The sequence below is a fragment of the Neoarius graeffei genome, chromosome 13 (genome assembly GCF_027579695.1).
Source record: "Neoarius graeffei isolate fNeoGra1 chromosome 13, fNeoGra1.pri, whole genome shotgun sequence".
Taxonomy (NCBI): Eukaryota; Metazoa; Chordata; class Actinopteri; order Siluriformes; family Ariidae; genus Neoarius; species Neoarius graeffei.
Window position 1 is genome coordinate 62,825,575 of NC_083581.1, and position 18,381 is coordinate 62,843,955.

At 43.5% G+C, this 18,381-nt stretch overlaps 1 protein-coding gene across 3 annotated transcripts in view; it reads right to left on the reverse strand.

Annotated features, from left to right (window-relative positions):
- Positions 1 to 18,381, reverse strand: part of noc2l (NOC2-like nucleolar associated transcriptional repressor) — a 152,046-nt gene that overhangs the window by 30,338 nt on the left and 103,327 nt on the right. For all 3 annotated transcript variants that reach the window (XM_060938295.1, XM_060938296.1, XM_060938294.1), the window contains exons 14-15: positions 11,898 to 11,999; positions 10,923 to 11,066 (exon numbers count right to left, since the gene is read on the reverse strand). In XM_060938295.1, the coding sequence (XP_060794278.1) occupies positions 10,923 to 11,066; positions 11,898 to 11,999 (246 nt within the window). The remainder of the gene's footprint in view (positions 1 to 10,922; positions 11,067 to 11,897; positions 12,000 to 18,381) is intronic.

Genomic DNA, 18,381 nt, shown 5'->3' on the forward strand with positions numbered 1-18,381 from the left:
GATTTTTAGGTGCAGTAGTAATAATAATAGTGATACAACAGTACAATTTTGTTACAACCTTTTACAAGCGGTTTACCAAAATACAAAATCAAAGTCCTTCCCATGCCACAAGACACATCAGGTGGCGCTGATTTCCTTTACAGTAGTCCTCGGCCTCGCGTCTATTACATAGCTGGGGTTACAATGGAGGCTGGTCCTCTGGTAACCGTGAGAGTTTGAATCCGTACTCGCATCTATTACGGCGTGCCTCGCCAGATGGCATTTTTATGATGGTCTTTGGTATGACCCGACCGTAAGTAGAACTCACGATCTCCTGGTCAAGAGGCAGACATGCTAACCACTAGGCCAGCTTGCGGTAACTTTACCAAAATACATTCACCTTTTTTTCTCTTTTGGCAGAAACCCAGAAGCACCGTATTATTTTTAACCATTTTCAGCTACACACTTGTGTAACGTTAGCCACGTCAAACACATGCTGTTATATTTTATTTCATATTAATAAACTCAAAACATTCTCCATTTACCCCACAGGTTTAGCCTAGAGCATATAAAATGGGGAACAGGACTTCCAGGTGGTGTCAGTTAACAGTGGAGAGTTTCAAACACCTGCACAAATCATTCTAGAGTCATATATTAATTCGCTCATCTCCCATTGTATCAGGGATATAAAAACTGCTCTTTCAGTATATTTTAAAGCTAACAAACAATGCTGCCACTTTATGGATAATTATTACAAAAAAAATTAAACGGGTAACAAAATGGCAGGAGGTGGGGGGTGGGGTTGTTACCTTTCAATATTGCCTTAGTATCATCAGTGCTGTCCAACTGATCAACTCCATTACTACTCATGGTAAGGGGGCAGGAAATGTATCAAGAGAATATTTATAAGGACATTGATGTATATATTAAAAACAAAACCACAATGGAGCATGTGCTTATAGGAAAATAATAGGCATGAGACTGAAAGTTGTCTTGAATATGATGACAAAATACTGGTGAGACAATTTTGCTGCTCATATCGTGTATTGCGATATTTCCATTTTCTATTGACTATGAGCACTACCTCTACTTACACACTAAGTGACAGCACCAGAAGTAGTTCCTTATAGATCACAAACTTTGCAATTGGCACCCTAAATGCCCCAAAGGCCAAAAAGTTAGCAAATCAAAAAGTGTCAGACGCAAGGTTCAAATCTGGCCTGCAGCTTCATTTCATTTGAGTGAACCTGGAAGAACTAATATCGAAAAGGCCTGTAGAACACTACTGCTCAACTTTTTCCCTACTATATAGACTTTACAACAGATCCACAGCGTAGCCATCCAAAGGGCCGTTACTGTAAAGTACTGTACGTACGTGCACTCAGCTGGCTTGACCACAGTCTGAAATGTGGGTTAAAAATCAGCACCTGTGATCTGTGCTTAATGTAACTCACATTCACAATCCAGAAGCACGCCGTGTGTCACACAGATAGTGGCATAATCAGAAATTAATTTCAGTGGCATGAGGAAATATACAACCCCCCACCTACCCACCCCCCAGAAAATAATATACATTATATATCCTGATCTACTTTCCTTCCAATGCACTGACATTGCAGTGGTTCAATCTGTTGTCATTACAAAATATGTTTATTAAAATGTAACATTTTATTTGGGTCGATATAGTCTTGTGAAGTTTAATAATATCTCATCTCATTATCTGTAGCTGCTTTATCCTGTTCTACAGGGTCGCAGGCAAGCTGGAGCCTATCCCAGCTGACTACGGGCGAAAGGCGGGGTACACCCTGGACAAGTCGCCAGGTCATCACAGGGCTGACACACAGACACAGACAACCATTCACACCTACGGTCAATTTAGAGTCACCAGTTAACCTAACCTGCATGTCTTTGGACTGTGGGGGAAACCGGAGCACCCGGAGGAAACCCACGCGGACACAGGGAGAACATGCAAACTCCGCACAGAAAGGCCCTCGTCGGCCACAGGGCTCGAACCCGGACCTTCTTGCTGTGAGGCGACAGCGCTAACCACTACACCACCATGCTGCCCAGTTTAATAATAATAATAATAATAATAATAATAATATTATGTAGCCCTGTGATGACCTGGTGACTTGTCCAGGGTGTACCCCACCTTTGGCCCGTAGTCAGCTGGGATAGGCTCCAGCTTGCCTGCGACCTTGTAGAACAGGATAAAGAGGCTAGAGATAATGAGATGAAATAATAATAAGTAGCCCTGTGATGACCTGGCAACTTGTCCAGAGTGTACCCTGCCTTTCGCCTGTAGTCAGCTGGGATAGGCTCCAGCTTGCCTGCGACCCTGTAGAACAGGATAAAGCGGCTAGAGATAATGAGAGGAGATGATATGTTGAACTTGTGTAGCATCTTTCTCACACCCAAAGTCGCTTTACAATTACAAAAAAGTCCACCAAAAGAGGTCAAGCTGTAACTCCAGTGGCATAGCTGGCCACAGTCCCACAAAAAGAGGCACAAAGGTAAATCCATACACTGCATGCACAACTGCCATGACACCACTGGGCAACAGTGCTCGGAACATGACGCCATGGATCCAGAAAGTGAGCACAGAAGCACCACTGCACAGAGAGCTGGGTAACTCCGACGTTAAAGACGTTCGCATCAGGTTAAGTCTTCTCTCGTAGCTTTAGCATATTGTCTGAGGCCCAGAAAATAAATAAGCACAAAAGTGGTGTGATGCCACCTTGATTCTTTTCCTGTTTTATTATTCTTATTCCACAGCACTTTGCCCATAATTACATTTTTTTACACTAAGAGATAATGCATCATAGCTTATCTGGTTATAGTTTAAAAAATTTAGTTTTTTTTTAGGCATCCATCAGACAGTTGTCCATGGAAAGTGTGCCGGGGTTTGACACTTCATTCCACGCTGGTTGAAGCACTTTCTTTGGTGACTGATAAGGCCGATCTTTCACTGGCAGATGCAGCTGCAGTGCTGGCATATGAAGTCCAAGGTGTTGGGTGGTGCCCTTGTGCAGGCCTTCCTCTTGTTGTGTCTGGCTTCAGCAGCTGCCATAATGTTGTCCTTGCCTCTTTGTAGGGCACACCTGATTTCCACCTTCCACGCTGTTCTGTCTTTCGCTGTGCTCTCCCAAGTTCCCACATTGATTCCTGTCTCTTTCATGTCCTTTTTACAGACATCCTTGAAGTGCAGTTTGGGCCATCTGGTAGGTCTCTTCCCTCTCTCTAGCTCGCAATAAAGGAAGTCTTTTGGTATGCGGCCATCCTATGTACATGCCCTAACCATCGCAGTTTGTGTCGAATCAGGAGAGTATGCATTGTTGGGATCCCTGCCCTTGACAGTACTTCTTTTTTGGGCATCCTGTCCTCCCATGAGATGCCCAGGATGCACCGGTGGTTCCGCATTTGGAAGGAGTTCAGCTTCCTCTCTTGACTGGCATAGGGAGCCCAGGATTCGCTTCCATACAGCAGAGTACTCAAGATGCACATTCTATAGACAATGAACTTGGTCTTAGTGGTCAGGTTCTTGTTTTACCACACCCTTGAGGTAAGCCTGGCCATGCTGGTAGCAGCCATTCCCATCCTCTTCCCAATCTCGGCATCAAGAGAGACAGTGTCCATAATGGTGGAGCCTAAATACGTAAGGTGGGAGACGACATCCAGAGTGTAGCTCTTGATGGTCAAGCTAGGGGTGGGGACTCTGCTTTGGACCATTATATTTGTCTTCTTCAGACTGATGGGGAGGCTGAAGTCATCACAGGCAGATGAGAAGCGGTTGAGCAGGCTCTGGAGCTCCTCTTCCAAGTGGGCAACAACAGCAGCGTCATCAGCAAAGAGCATGTCATGAAGCAATATGCAGCAGACCTTTGTCTTTGCTCTCAGTCGGGCTAGGGTGAACAGTCTTCCGTCTGACCTGGTGTGCAGGTAAATCCCTTCACTAGCCAAGTGGAACGCGTGCCTGAGCAAGAGGGCAAAGAAAATTCCGAAAAGCGTTGGGGCTAACACGCAGCCCTGCTTTACACTGCTCCAGATGGAGAATGGGTCGGATATGCTTCCATCAAACTGCACAGTGCCTTTCATGTCATCGTGAAACAACTTGACTCTGCTCAGCAGCTTGGGTGGGCAGCCTATCAGGGTTAGCACCTGGAACAAGCCGTCTCTGCTCACAAGGTCGAAGGCCTTGGTCAGGTCAATAAAGGCGATGTAGAGAGGCTGTTGCTGCTCTCTGCACTTTCCTTGCAGTTGCTGCAGAGAAAAGATCATGTCCACTGTGGACTTCTTTGAGCGAAAGCCACACTGGGATTCGGGGTAGACTCTCTCTCTGCAAGCCTTTGTAGTCTTCAGAGGACTATGTGGGCATACAGCTTGTCTACAATGCACTGGAGCAAAATTCCACGGTAATTATTGCAGTTGCTCCTATCGCCTTTGTTCTTGTATAGGGTCACAATAATGGAGTCTCTCATCTTCTGCGGAACATCTCCTTCTTCCCAGCACTGGCATAGCAACTGAAAGAGCGGCTCAAAGAGGCTCTCTTGCCCACACTTAAGGACTTCTGCAGGAATCCCAACTTGCCCAGGGGATTTACCATCCGGGAGTCTCTTTATGGCCTCCGCCAGTTCCTCTCTCGTTGGGAGACCATCCAGCTCATTCATGAGAGGTATCTGCTTGATCACGTTCAGGGCGAACCGCAAAACTTGGTTCTCCCTTCCGTAGAGCTCTGAGTAGTGCTCTACCCATCTTTCCATTCGCTTGGTCTTGTCACTGATGATCTCACCCGTTGCTGACTTCAGTGGAGCTGTCTTGGACTGGGAGGGGCCAGTGGCTTTCTTGACACCCTGGTACATCTTCCTTGCATCTCCCATGTCTGCAGCTTCATGAATCTCAGTGCAGAGGTCAATCCAGAATTGGTTCATGCAGGTCTTCACCTCCTCTTTTACTCTTGATCTTGCTCTATGAAGTGCCTGGACATGGGTTGGTCTTATATGCCTGAAGTGCAGCTCTCTTGGCTGGGGGGATGCGAGGGTTGTTGTGCGCACATCAAGCCAATCTTCACTTTTGCCTTTCTTCTTTCCAAATGCTTGGATGGCCGTGGAACGCATAGCATCTCTATGTGCTTCTACTGGGTCTGTGCATCAAAAGGGACACTGGCTCTACTCATCCTGGATGCCAGTATCTTGGAGTGGGCGGCATTCTCTGGCATCACTGTCATGACAGGCTTGCCGGGGTGCTTTGCTCGACGCCATTTCTTTGCCTTGATCTCAAGCTTGGTGCAGATTAGAGTATGGTCGGTATCGCAGTCAGCACTGTGGAACGCTCGGGTGACAAGGATGTTGTTCAGATGCTCTCTTCTTGTGATGATGAGGTCCAATTGGTGCCAATGTTTGGATCTGGGGTGCATCCAGGACACTCTGTGGGTCTTCTTTACAGAGAAGGTGTTGGTGATACACAGGTGATGGTGATACACAGGTGATGGTAAGTGCATAGCTCTAGCAGTCTCTGGCTGTTCTCATTGGTTTTCCCAACACCAAAGTGGCCAAGGCAAACAAGCCAGGCTTCGTGATCAGTGCTGACTCTTGCGTTGAAGTCTCCAAGGAGGATCAGAGCTTCATGCTTGGGGATCTGCTTGATCGCATCGTCAAGCTGGCTATAAAAAGCATCCTTCAGGTCACTGTGCAAGATCAAGGTGGGAGCATAGATACAGAGGAGATTGACAGTGCCATCCGAACTGTTGAGCTGCAGGTGCATCAGCCACTCGGACTTGGTTGAGCCCATCTCGACAGATGGGAGCAGGTGATTTTTGATTGCGAATCCGACTCAGTGATTTTGTGCCTCTTCCTCTCCTTTTCCTTGCCAAAAGAAGGTATAATGCCTGTCTCTAAGGTGTCCCAACCCTGGGAGACAAGTCTCTTGTAGGGCAACAATGTCAACTTGAAGGCAAAAGACTTCACGACTAATGACAGCTGTTTTGCGAAGGTCGTCTATGTCTTGGACCCTTGTTGCCAGGCTAGTCATCATCATTCGGACATTCCAGCACCCAATCTTGAGTGCTATCCTTCTGTTTTCTTCTTGGGGATCCGTTGGTGCCAGAGTCGCAGTCCACTTGTCAGGCCAAAACCCTAAGTCTCATGCACCCAGTGAGACAAGTGGACGGTGGCAGGACAGCAACTTATTGGCTGGAGGCTGCCCAGCTTAAGTGGGTGGTAGCTGTCCAATGAGATTGAAAAACATCTCCTACTGTCAGGAGTGACCCCTGGCGTCCAGCTCTAAGCCAATCAAGCTTAGACTTATCACCAGTGACTGCCACTCCCCGCTATTGGTTCCGTGCCGAGGGTAGCACGTTTAAGTGGCCTCTCCAGGGTGCTTGCCTGGGCATGGTGTATGAAAGTCCTGGGTTGCCCAAGCGACAGGACTCCCCTCTCGGTCTTGCTGACAGGCTCCAAAGGAATGGCGGAAACCAGTACGTTTGGTACCAACCTGACTGCAGAAGCTGCCAGAAGGGTGCTAGGATAGCTGCCCGACTGCCTTAGGAGCTTCACTCCAGATTTTCTTTCAGGGTTTACTCCCTTAGCCTCTGTCTAGGTGACTGGAGACTGCAAGGCAGCAGGTGGTGTTACTTGGGAGTTCCTTCTCCTAGCCTTTGCCTAAAAAAAATTATATAAAATTCTCTCCACATTCACTGGATATGAGCAATTGCACACTCTGATTGGCTACTCTACTACGAGGTTACCAGCTCATACACCATGAGTAAAGAAAAACAAAATAGCAGAGCGTGTTACTGAACAAACCAAGGACAAAATAAAAACTCTACTCGAAAATAAAACTCCAAAAACTATCAAGTATTTAAAAGAAACAGAAATGGCTAAAAGAATATAGGTCCCCCCATATCGCCTGTTCCACACTCCAGCCCAGTTGGTGGTGGTAATGCAACTTTAAGTTTGCCAACCGTCAAAAAAACCCTAAAGAAGAAAACCCAAAAAAATACAAAATAAATAAATAAAAGAAAAAAGGCAACAAAATATGGAATAAAAGTCTTTGATGGCAAGAACAAACTCTTGCAGTTACCAGAGGACTAGCCCCCCACTGCAACCCTAGCTATGTAATAGGCGAGAGGCCGAGGGCTACGGAAACGGAGATCAGTGCCACCCTATGCGCCATATGGCATGGAAAGGACTTTAGAATGCAGTTAATGCATGAGTCCAAGTCTGAGTCAAGTCATGAGTCCTTAAAATTAGGGCACGAGTTGGACTTGAGTCCGAGTCCTGGACTCGAGTACTACAAGCCTGGTTTGATGCTATACTCGTGTTCGAGAGGAATAAAACGCATCTGCACCTGTCAGAGACTCTCTGCTATTGTCCTTAATGCTGAGGGCTGCTACAGTGTTGGTAAATAATCCCACATTCATTTTTAAAAAGCAAATTAAAAATAAGCACTGGATAAAAACCCATGTAGTTTATGTAAATAAAGATACAAATTTCGTTGTCTGGTGGTCAAGTGTTTGAGATTCGTTGCCTTGCGCTTGTGATCAGCTACTGTGTGGTGGTACATGCATGTTGTTTGTACAGACGTCATACAGTCGCAAAAGCCATCAAAAATCAGATCGATGCATTACCATATTCTCTTTAGTATGGAGCTTCACTCTGCGTGCGAGGTCCGCTCTAATTAAATGTTATGGAACAGCGGAAATCACTGTGGTGGCAGAAAATCTTAACCTCTGTCAACGAGACTCCTTCCATAAACTTAAACGTCCCCACAGAGCTTCAAGCTTCACTGATTACATGTTTTTATATGTTAAACAACACATTTAATCTGTATTTATCAGTCTTATATAATGTGAAGTATCTGCCATTCAAGTCTCTGTGAATGATCTCTTAATATAGAAATATCATATTAGAGTGAGTGCATGAATATAAACCTGTGATTTGCCTGACAGATGGCACAACTGTCAGAGCTGCAGTTACTGAAAAGTTCAGTAACACTTTCTGACCAATCAGATTCAAGTTCTCATATCTAACTGGCAGTTATACAACACTTCTGTGGTATAAATAGTGGTGCAACTACAACCCCGAGTCCAAAAAAGTTGGGACAAAGTACAAATTGTAAATAAAAACGGAATGCAATGATGTGGAAGTTTCAAAACTCCATATTTTATTCAGAATAGAACATAGATGATATATCAAATGTTTAAACTGAGAAAATGTATCATTTAAAGAGAAAAATTAGGTGATTTTAAATTTCATGACAACAACACATCTCAAAAAAGTTGGGACAAGGCCATGTTTCCCACTGTGAGACATCCCCTTTTCTCTTTACAACAGTCTGTAAACGTCTGGGGACTGAGGAGACAAGTTGCTCAAGTTTAGGGAGAGGAATGTTAACCCATTCTTGTCTAATGTAGGATTCTAGTTGCTCAACTGTCTTGGGTCTTTTTTGTCGTATCTTCCGTTTTATGATGCGCCAAATGTTTTCTATGGGTGAAAGATCTGGACTGCAGGCTGGCCAGTTCAGTACCCGGACCCTTCTTCTACGCAGCCATGATGCTGTAATTGATGCAGTATGTGGTTTGGCATTGTCATGTTGGAAAATGCAAGGTCTTCCCTGAAAGAGACGTCGTCTGGATGGGAGCATATGTTGCTCTAGAACCTGGATATACCTTTCAGCATTGACGGTGTCTTTCCAGATGTGTAAGCTGCCCATGCCACACGCACTAATGCAACCCCATACCATCAGAGATGCAGGCTTCTGAACTGAGCACTGATAACAACTTGGGTCGTCCTTCTCCTCTTTAGTCCGAATGACACGGCGTCCCTGAGTTCCAAAAAGAACTTCAAATTTTCATTCGTCTGACCGCAGAACAGTTTTCCACTTTGCCACAGTCCATTTTAAATGAGCCTTGGCCCAGAGAAGACGTCTGCGCTTCTGGATCATGTTTAGATACGGCTTCTTCTTTGAACTATAGTTTTAGCTGGCAACGGCGGATGGCACGGTGAATTGTGTTCACAGATCATGTTCTCTGGAAATATTCCTGAGCCCATTTTGTGATTTCCAATACAGAAGCATGCCTGTATGTGATGCAGTGCCAAGGGTCCAAAGATCACGGGCACCCAGTATGGTTTTCCGGCCTTGACCCTTACACACAGAGATTCTTCCAGATTCTCTGAATCTTTTGATGATATTATGCACTGTAGATGATGATATGTTCAAACTCTTTGCAATTTTACACTGTCGAACTCCTTTCTGATATTGCTCCACTATTTGTCGGCGCAGAATTAGGGGGATTGGTGATCCTCTTCCCATCTTTACTTCTGAGAGCCGCTGCCACTCCAAGATGCTCTTTTTATGCCCAGTCATGTTAATGACCTATTGCCAATTGACCTAATGAGTTGCAATTTGCTCCTCCAGCTGTTCCTTTTTTGTACCTTTAACTTTTCCAGCCTCTTATTGCCCCTGTCCCAACTTTTTTGAGATGTGTTGCTGTCATGAAATTTCAAATGAGCCAATATTTGGCATGAAATTTCAAAATGTCTCACTTTCGACATTTGAGATGTTGTCTATGTTCTATTGTGAATACAATATCAGTTTTTGAGATTTGTAAATTATTGCATTCTGTTTTTATTTACAATTTGTACTTTGTCCCAACTTTTTTGGAATCGGGGGTGTACATCAAAACACAGTTTACATATGGGGCATCAATATTTTGGCAAACCAATTTTCCTCCTTTCATTTATTTACATAGTATATTTTTGAAAAGATATATTTTGATCTATTCTATCCACATTCACTGGATATGAGCAATTGCGCGCTCCGATTGGCTACTCTACTACTAGTATATATCATCTCATTAACCGTGAGTAGAGAAAAACAAAATGTCGGAGCGCATCAAGTCAGATATCTCACTTTATCCAGTATTTAAAGGAAATAGAAATAGCTAAAAGAATTTTTTTTTTTTTTCCACCCTCAATATTTCCTGTTCCACACTCCAGCCCAGTCGGTGGTGATAATGCACCTTTAAGTTGATTTGCCAACTGCCAAAAAACCCTAAAGAAGAAGAAGAAAATGGCAGCCCGTGTTACGAAACCAACCGAGGCCGAAATAAAAACTCTACTCAAAAACAAAACCCCAAAATACACACACACACAAAAAAAGGCAACAAAATATGGAAAGAGTGTATTTCATGGTAAGAACGTATCTTTTTAATTTTCAAGAATTATTATACTATTTTTTTTCACAAACTGCTATTATCATTTTGCTGGTTTGTTTACATTCTAAATGGAAATGATTTTGTCAGACGTTTTGTATAAAGATTTTATTTATCCAATTTGCAAAAAATAAAAATGCTCGGTTTCTCAAAATCCAGTGAATGTGGATAGAATAAAACAGTTATTCCACTCAATCTCACTCAGTGCTACGCGCCTCGTCGGCTATCAGCTCATGTCTGACTTGATTTCGTGGAATAACTTAAATATAATGATGCATCACATAAATGGGGACATGATATTTTTTGCCATCTCACAAGCTCTATCTAGAGGTTATTATTTAAATGAACAGAAATCACACAACCAAAAAACTCAGTTAAACATCAGATGTGTACATGCTGTCATTCTCTCTCTCTCTCTCTCTCTCTCTTTCCTCTTTTTTTTTTTTAAAGACAGCTAACCTCAGCGAAGAGCCGGATGGACGTGGTGAACTTGAAATATGTTTGCAGGTGTAAAAGGCCAGACCAAACTAACCATTGTGCGTTTATATATATATATATATATATATATATATATATATATAAACACAAATGTGTCTGTGTGTACAGGGTCGAAACTCGGAGGGGTGTGGTACAGTGCACTTGCTGTCTGGAAAGGCAAGAGGTCAGTGTGAATGTATAATGGCCTCAAAATGGTCAACGGCTTGACGAGCAAGCATACGCGGAGTCCACTTACCACAGCAGTGGTGTCAGCTACGCCAAAAGCAGCCCTCTGTCTCCGGCTTATGATGTGACTGCAGTTCTCCTGTACCTTCTCCAGCAGCTGGCGAATTTGCTTGCGGTAATTGGCCACTTTGCATTCCTTCAGAAATGCTTTCAGCTGGATGGAGAGGGAAAGAGGATGGCATAAAGACTCGGCATTTTTCACTTCACGATGTTTTAAGGCATTAGCTAAAAGAGGAAAAACTAGGACCAAGTGTAAATAAATCTAATGAATAAAAATAATATTACACAGGATTTTATATGATCATTATCTGGCTGTAAAGGTACGCTTAAAAAACACATCTGATCGTAAGCACAGTCGTGTTCCAACAATAAAACGCAGGGATTAGCTGAAGCCGGCCTTTTAAAATACCCGCATGAATCATTACAGGCTAAAAGAATAAATATTCAGGGCTCAACTTTTAACAGTTCTTTGGAGGTCTGAGCTTTGGCCAAAGAACAGGATGTGGCCTGTGTGTGTGTGTATGTCTGTCTCTGTGAATGAGCGAGGAGTGGCCATGCTGCAGAAAGAAGCTGGACTGCAGCCCTCTCTTAGTGTGTGTGAGGCCTGAAACTAGCTGGACTTGTGTATATGTGTGGGTGTGAGAGTAGGACTATAGCCTGTGGTTGGGTGTCCCAGGCATGGCCTTCAACGCCTCTCAAACAGGATGTGGGCCTAACAGTCGTCATCATGATAAAAAGAACCAAAAGATGGGGAGGGTGGAGGAGAGGAAGGAAAAAAAGAAAAAGAAAGAAAAGAATGACAAGCTAGACAAGCCACAATAGAAGCCTGACCACTCACTCGCTCACTCCACAGGCCTTCACTGGAGAACTGTCTATAAAACAGGTCTCAGAGTGAAAGACTCGACCTCTATATGTCATACGAATTGAAGGCGGGGGGGGGAGACAGAAAATGGAATACGGAAGAACGAGCTCGTTATGTATATACCTGGATGATGGTGGGCAGTGCAAGCTCAGGAAATCCGATCGTGGTGGCTTGGGTGTGGAAATATTCCAGTATGAGGTCATAGAGCTGCTCGATCAGGCCATCCTGGAATAAACACATTCATTACAGACATCAGTTTTAAAAAGTTTCATACCTGATGAATTTATACGCATGGTGGCCTGTGAAAACGCTTCACATACAAACACCTCTACATTTATGCAGTTATCCAGTAAACCAATCATGTGCCAACAGCGCAATGCAAAAAATCATGCAGATACAGCCCAAGAGCTTTAGTTCCTCTTCACATCAAACATCAGAATGGGGAAAATGTGATCTCAAAGACTTTGACCATGGGATGTTCGTTGGTGCCAGATGGGCTGTTCCGAGTATTTCAGTTTTTTTCCCCAGATTGTTTTGGGATTTTCATGCAGTCATGAACGTTTAAACAGAATGGTGCGAAAAACAACAAGAAGACTGAGTCATCTATATCCTCCGCCCTATATAACAACTATATTCCAAGTTTCAAGATATTGTCACATTTTTCAAGTTCTGCTGCAAGAAACCAACCCTACCTCTTTACACTGACCTCAGCAGCCCATGGCATAAACCCACCGGACCTTTGGTCCAGGTGAGCTAAAAATTAAAATTTCTCACATTTCTTAGTATCAAAAGGCACATATACATCAACACATATACCAACTTTCAAGACCGTACCACTCAGTTTTCAAGTTCTGCTCCAGAAACAAAACCTAAGACTAACCTGAGAGACTAAGTCTGAAATTGTTTCCATGGAAACATGAAAAATTAAAATCTCTCAAATTTCTTAGTATGAAAAGGCACATCTACATCACCTTGTTAACATGTATACCAAGTTTCAAATCTATATCATGAATAGTTTTGGATATATGCTCCAGAAACAAACATTACTCTTAGAAACAAAGTTAAAATCTATTTTTTTCTGTAAAAATTTGAAAAACTCTTTTTTTTTTTTTCTCGTCTCGTCTTCTTCCGCTTATCCGGGACCGGGTCGCGGAGGCAGCAGTCTAAGCATGGAAGCCCAAACTTCCCTTTCCCCAGACACCTCGGCCAGCTCCTCGGGAAGAACACCGAGGCGTTCCCAGGCCAGCCGAGAGACATAGTCCCAGCATGTCCTGGGTCTTTCCCGGGGCCTCCTCCCGGGGGGACATGCCTGGAACACCTCCCCAGGGAGGCGTCCAGGAGGCATCCGAAAAAGATGCCCGAGCCACCTCAGCTGGTTCCTCTCGATGTGGAGGAGCAGCGGCTCTACTCCGAGCTCCTCCCGAGTGACTGTGCTTCTCACCCTATCTCTAAGGGAGCGCCCAGCCACCCTGCGAAGGAAACTCATTTCAGCCGCTTGTATCCGCGATCTTGTTCTTTCTGTCACTACCCAAAGCTCATGACCATAGGTCATTTTTTTTTCCCCAAAAAAATCCAAAATAGCAAAAGGCACCAGTTCACATGTTGCTTGATATGTATACAAAGTTTCATGAAGATATTTTCAGTAGTTTTAAAGATATGGCCCGGAAACGAAAACGTGACTGGACAGACAGATGGACGGACCCAGTTTCTATAACCCCCGCAAAACTTTGTTTGGGCAGGGGATAGTAACCAGAACGTCAAGGACATAGTAGCTCATCTGGCCTGCCATCGAAACAATCATGACTACCGAAACCTCAAACAGAACTGAAATGTGACAACGTGAGAGAGGACCAACCTCCACGACAAACTGTTTACAACAGGAAAATTAACAAAGGACTAAATTTTGTTCCCTGAGGGAAGATCGACCCAAAACACCGATCAGAACTGAATTCGGATACAATTCTAGTCAGAAGAAAATTTAAGTTAAGTTGACCTAATGACTAATTTGTTAGTGAAAAGTTGACAATCCAATGACCAAGTGTTGTGCAGAAGGTCGAGTTCTTTCAAACAAAACAATCAGAACTGAAATCCATTGAGAACTGAGGGAGGAGATACAATTTAACTGAAAATAAACAAAAGGTGTAAACAAATTGTTTACAACAGGAAAATCAACAAAACAAACGACCGAGTTTTGTTCTCCGAGGGAAGATCTACCCAAAACAAACACCGATCAGAACTGAAATTGGGTGAGAAATCAGAGAGGAGATAAAATTCTAGTGAGAGGCCTGGAAAATTTGTTAATTTGGCCTAATTACTAACTCCTTACCATAAAATTTGACAAAATGACCAAGTTTTGTGCAGAGTGATACGTTTTTTTCAAATAAAACAATCGGAACAGAAATCCATGGAGAACTGACAGAGGAGATACGGTTTAACTGAACTGTGGACGGACAGACGCCACGGCGACAGCTCATCGGCCTTATAGCCAGAGGAGCTGAACATCCAGTAGTTTTGCAGGCAGAAATATCTTGTTGAGAGACGTCAGAGGAGAACGGTCAGGGGTGGGTTTCCCAAAAGCCTCTTAACGCTAAGAGCATCTTAACTAGGAGAGACAGCATTGATAGTACTGCTCGCTTTACCATTTAACGATGATCTTTGTGCTACGATGCTTTTGGGAAACTTGGCACAGACTGGTTCGAGTTGACAATAAGGCTACAGTAACACAAATATTCACGCTACAGCCGTGGCAAGCAGAAAAGCATCTCAGAATGCACAAGTCAAACCTTGGTGGATGGGAGACACCAGAAAATGATCTGATCTAGTTCTAGTCCTATTAGCAAAGAACAGGACTCTGAACGGGTTGAACAAAACTCCTCCTGGATTTGAAAAAACACTGCCTGGTCTTTCTGCCATTTCAACTGTACAGCTTTGCGGAATTTGTGTGTTGCTTAAATATGAGAACAAAATTTAAAAAAAAAAAAAGTGTTATTATAAGACTTAAATATTCTTTGGTTCTAGAAATTATTCAAGTTGAACTTTTGGATTTGTCACTTGACAGTTTTTAATGCAGATTTTCATTTCATTGAAATTAAAGGGGGCAGCACGGTGGTGTAGTGGTTAGCACTGTCGCCTCACAGCAAGAAGGTCCTGGGTTCGAGCCCCATGGCCGGCGAGGGCCTTTCTGTGCGGAGTTTGCATGTTCTCCCCGTGTCCGCGTGGGTTTCCTCCGGGTGCTCCGGTTTCCCCCACAGTCCAAAGACATGCAGGTTAGGTTAACTGGTGACTCTAAATTGACGGTAGGTGTGAATGTGAGTGTGAATGGTTGTCTGTGTCTATGTGTCAGCCCTGTGATGACTTGGCGACTTGTCCAGGGTGTACCCCGCCTTTCACCCGTAGTCAGCTGGGATAGGCTCCAGCTTGCCTGCGACCCTGTAGAACAGGATAAAGCGGCTACAGATAATGAGATGAGATGAGATGAAATTAAAGGGGAACTGAAGGCAAATTTTTTTATTATCAAAATTCTATTTCTCATTTTATTAAATACAGGAATGCATTTTTGATCGCTATTTTGTCACTGCTATAGCAAGTTATGAGTGTTTGAAACATGCTATGTAATATACACTATATTGCCCACCTGCCTTGACTCACATATGAGCTTAAGTGACATCCCATTCCTAATCCATAGGGTTCAATATGACGTCGGTCCACCCTTTGCAGCTAGAACAGCTTCAACTCTTCTGGGAAGGCTGTCCACAAGGTTTAGGAGTGTGTTTATGGGAATTTTTGACCATTCTTCCAGAAGCGCATTTGTGAGGTCACACACTGATGTTGGACGAGAAGGCCTGGCTCTCAGTCTCCGCTCTAATTCATCCCAAAGGTGTTCTATCGGGTTGAGGTCAGGACTCTGTGCAGGCCAGTCAAGTTCATCCACACCAGACTCTGTCATCCATGTCTTTATGGACCTTGCTTTGTGCACTGGTGCACAGTCATGTTGGAAGAGGAAGGGGCCAGCTCCAAACTGTAAAAACAGTCTGCATGCCGAGGTGCTTGATTTTATACACCTGTGGCCATGGAAGTGATTGGAACACCTGATTCCGATAATTTGGATGGGTGAGCAAATACTTTTGGCAATATAGTGCATCAGTCCATATGTCAAAGCGAAGGCTGTAAACGAGATTCGTCGAGACCTATGCGAGACATCGTAGGACAGAAGTAAAGCGTACAGCGGAAATCAAAGTGACCGACATCTGCCAACGTTGTCAAAAGACGCGCGCGCCCTCTTTCGAATGCTGACGTAATCAAGCCGGAAGTTTTGTTTGTTTTGATAGCAATCAGGAAAGTTTGAAAAAAGTAGGCAGTAATCGTCATTTAAACTCGTTTCTGTGCAATATTTCGTTTGGAAAACAGTTTTCAAAATGGCGGCACTGACACCTGGCTGACACGTCACGTTTCGAAGTCTCGCACAAGTCTCGTGAAGATTGCGCGGATAAGCGACGCCTGCCGTGGACCAAACGAACTAAATTCAACATGGCTAAAAACCGAATAGGCCGATAAGTATAATATTTAATTGCAATTAGTTGCCAGTACGAGTCACGATAGAAGGTTACTAAAACCGAAAACGTAATTGCATAACACGTTAATTAAGAAATAAAGCAAGTTTAAAAATGACTTCAGTTCCCCTTTAATTCTCAAACCAAATAGTCACCGTGTTGTTTTCTTGCTTGCTGGTGTCCCTGAAATCCTAGCTCTGTAACACATAGACACACAATGATTCACCTGTCGCTTATTAGCATGAGAATAAATATTCCTCACACACAGCAATACTGAATCCCATACCCAAGAACAAATTCTCCTAACACCAGTTGCATCAAAATTATTCAAAGCTAATAAACACTGTCCAATACAGCAGTTTGTAGGGGTGTGCCTTCCAGGAAGTACAGTCCAACAGCAAGATATAACTTGTCAGCACCCAGGAGCTGGTACTAGGAGCCATTGTATCCTGCCCACTTCACCCAGGGAGGTTTAAACACGAAGACCCCACTAATCCGTAAAATGTTTGTGCATGGGGTTGGGTGTAAAGCCTTTGACCAGCCCGTCATCGTCTCTGCATGCATTCTTCCACCATGGAAAGTCCCTATGCTGATGGTTAGTTCAAGGGGGAGGGGAGGGGAGTATTTTTTAGTGATGTGACCTGAGCGCAGGCTCAGCGGCCAGATCCTGATGTGCAGCTGGGCTAATAATGGGCTAATCCCCACAGGTCGAGTGGCAATCCTCTTGGCAGAAGCCCAGCATAGGCTGCTTTAGCTGCTGTGACGACATGTTCAGACTTTCATCAGATATGAGAGCCTCATACAGGTACAGGAGAAGTGCAGAGAAAGAAATCCTATCTTTCTATTTCTACTTCTTAATGCGATTCAAGTCACGACAGATCTAAATATACAGAGTGACTGGAAGTGGTAGCTTTTAGCAACAGAGACTGGGACAATTAAGTGAATTAAACAACAAATAATTGATCAGTCTGCTTAAATTAATTGGCTCATAAAAAGAGGCAGCCTTTCACAAAATGTCATGACTTTTTTTTTCTTTAATAATATAATGTAAAACAAATTCAATAATATAATGTGAGGAACAACTCAACATGATGTAGAGTAGCATCTTGCTACTCTACTGACTTTTCCCCCCTCTCACGATCTAATCTTTAAAAGATCATTCCCTACCCCTCCATCTAAATTATACTAAAATCACCATCATTAATTAAACAGGCTAAAACCAAAAACGTACTGCATGGTCCTGGTCAGAATTATTGGCACCCTTGAATTTCAAGCACATAACTCAGAATTAAATGCAAATGAACCAATTTTATATCAAATCAATCAGAATACTTTAAAGCTAGACAGCCTTTCGATTTCATAAAATCAGTGAAATTTAGTTCCCTCTGAAATTTGGTCATTGTGATATGTTTATTTCTGTAACAGCTCACAAAATATCAGGTCATTATTTGGCTGGGAAGTTATTTAATTTGAGGGGATTCCCTAGCAAATCATGTGCATGAAATCGCTCGCCTTGCGCAGTCAAGCAGACAGACGAAGTCCGTGTGCGCATGTGCAGGTTTACCTTGACAGTGGACTTACAGTTACATCATTCTGCCGCTAAACGAACAGCTGATCACACCAAGGTGCTCGCTGACCGCCGATATTTATTAGTTTGGTCCTGCGTTTCCTTCGCAACATAACGCCTTTTCTTCTCGCGTTCCATTACTGTAGTCAGTCTTTCACATTTCATTCGCACACTCACGCCCTTCATTTTTCTCTCCTGTTTCAAATTTGTACCCCACAATGCCTTGCACGAACGGGGAAAGCCCACCACGTGATGCATGACGTAGTATCTTGAATTGGGTCATGGTGAAGCAGGACAATATAACGGAGAATTTAGGGCCACATGGCCACAAATTCATTAATTGTTCTATTAAAAAAAAAACTAATAAAATTGGAAGTCTGTGATTTGAATTCAGTAGCTTTTGGTCCACTAAACAAAAATAATTGGGTGTCGGGAAACTTCTTTTTATGACCTACACTTGAAAAATCTGAAAGGCAGTCTACCTTTAATA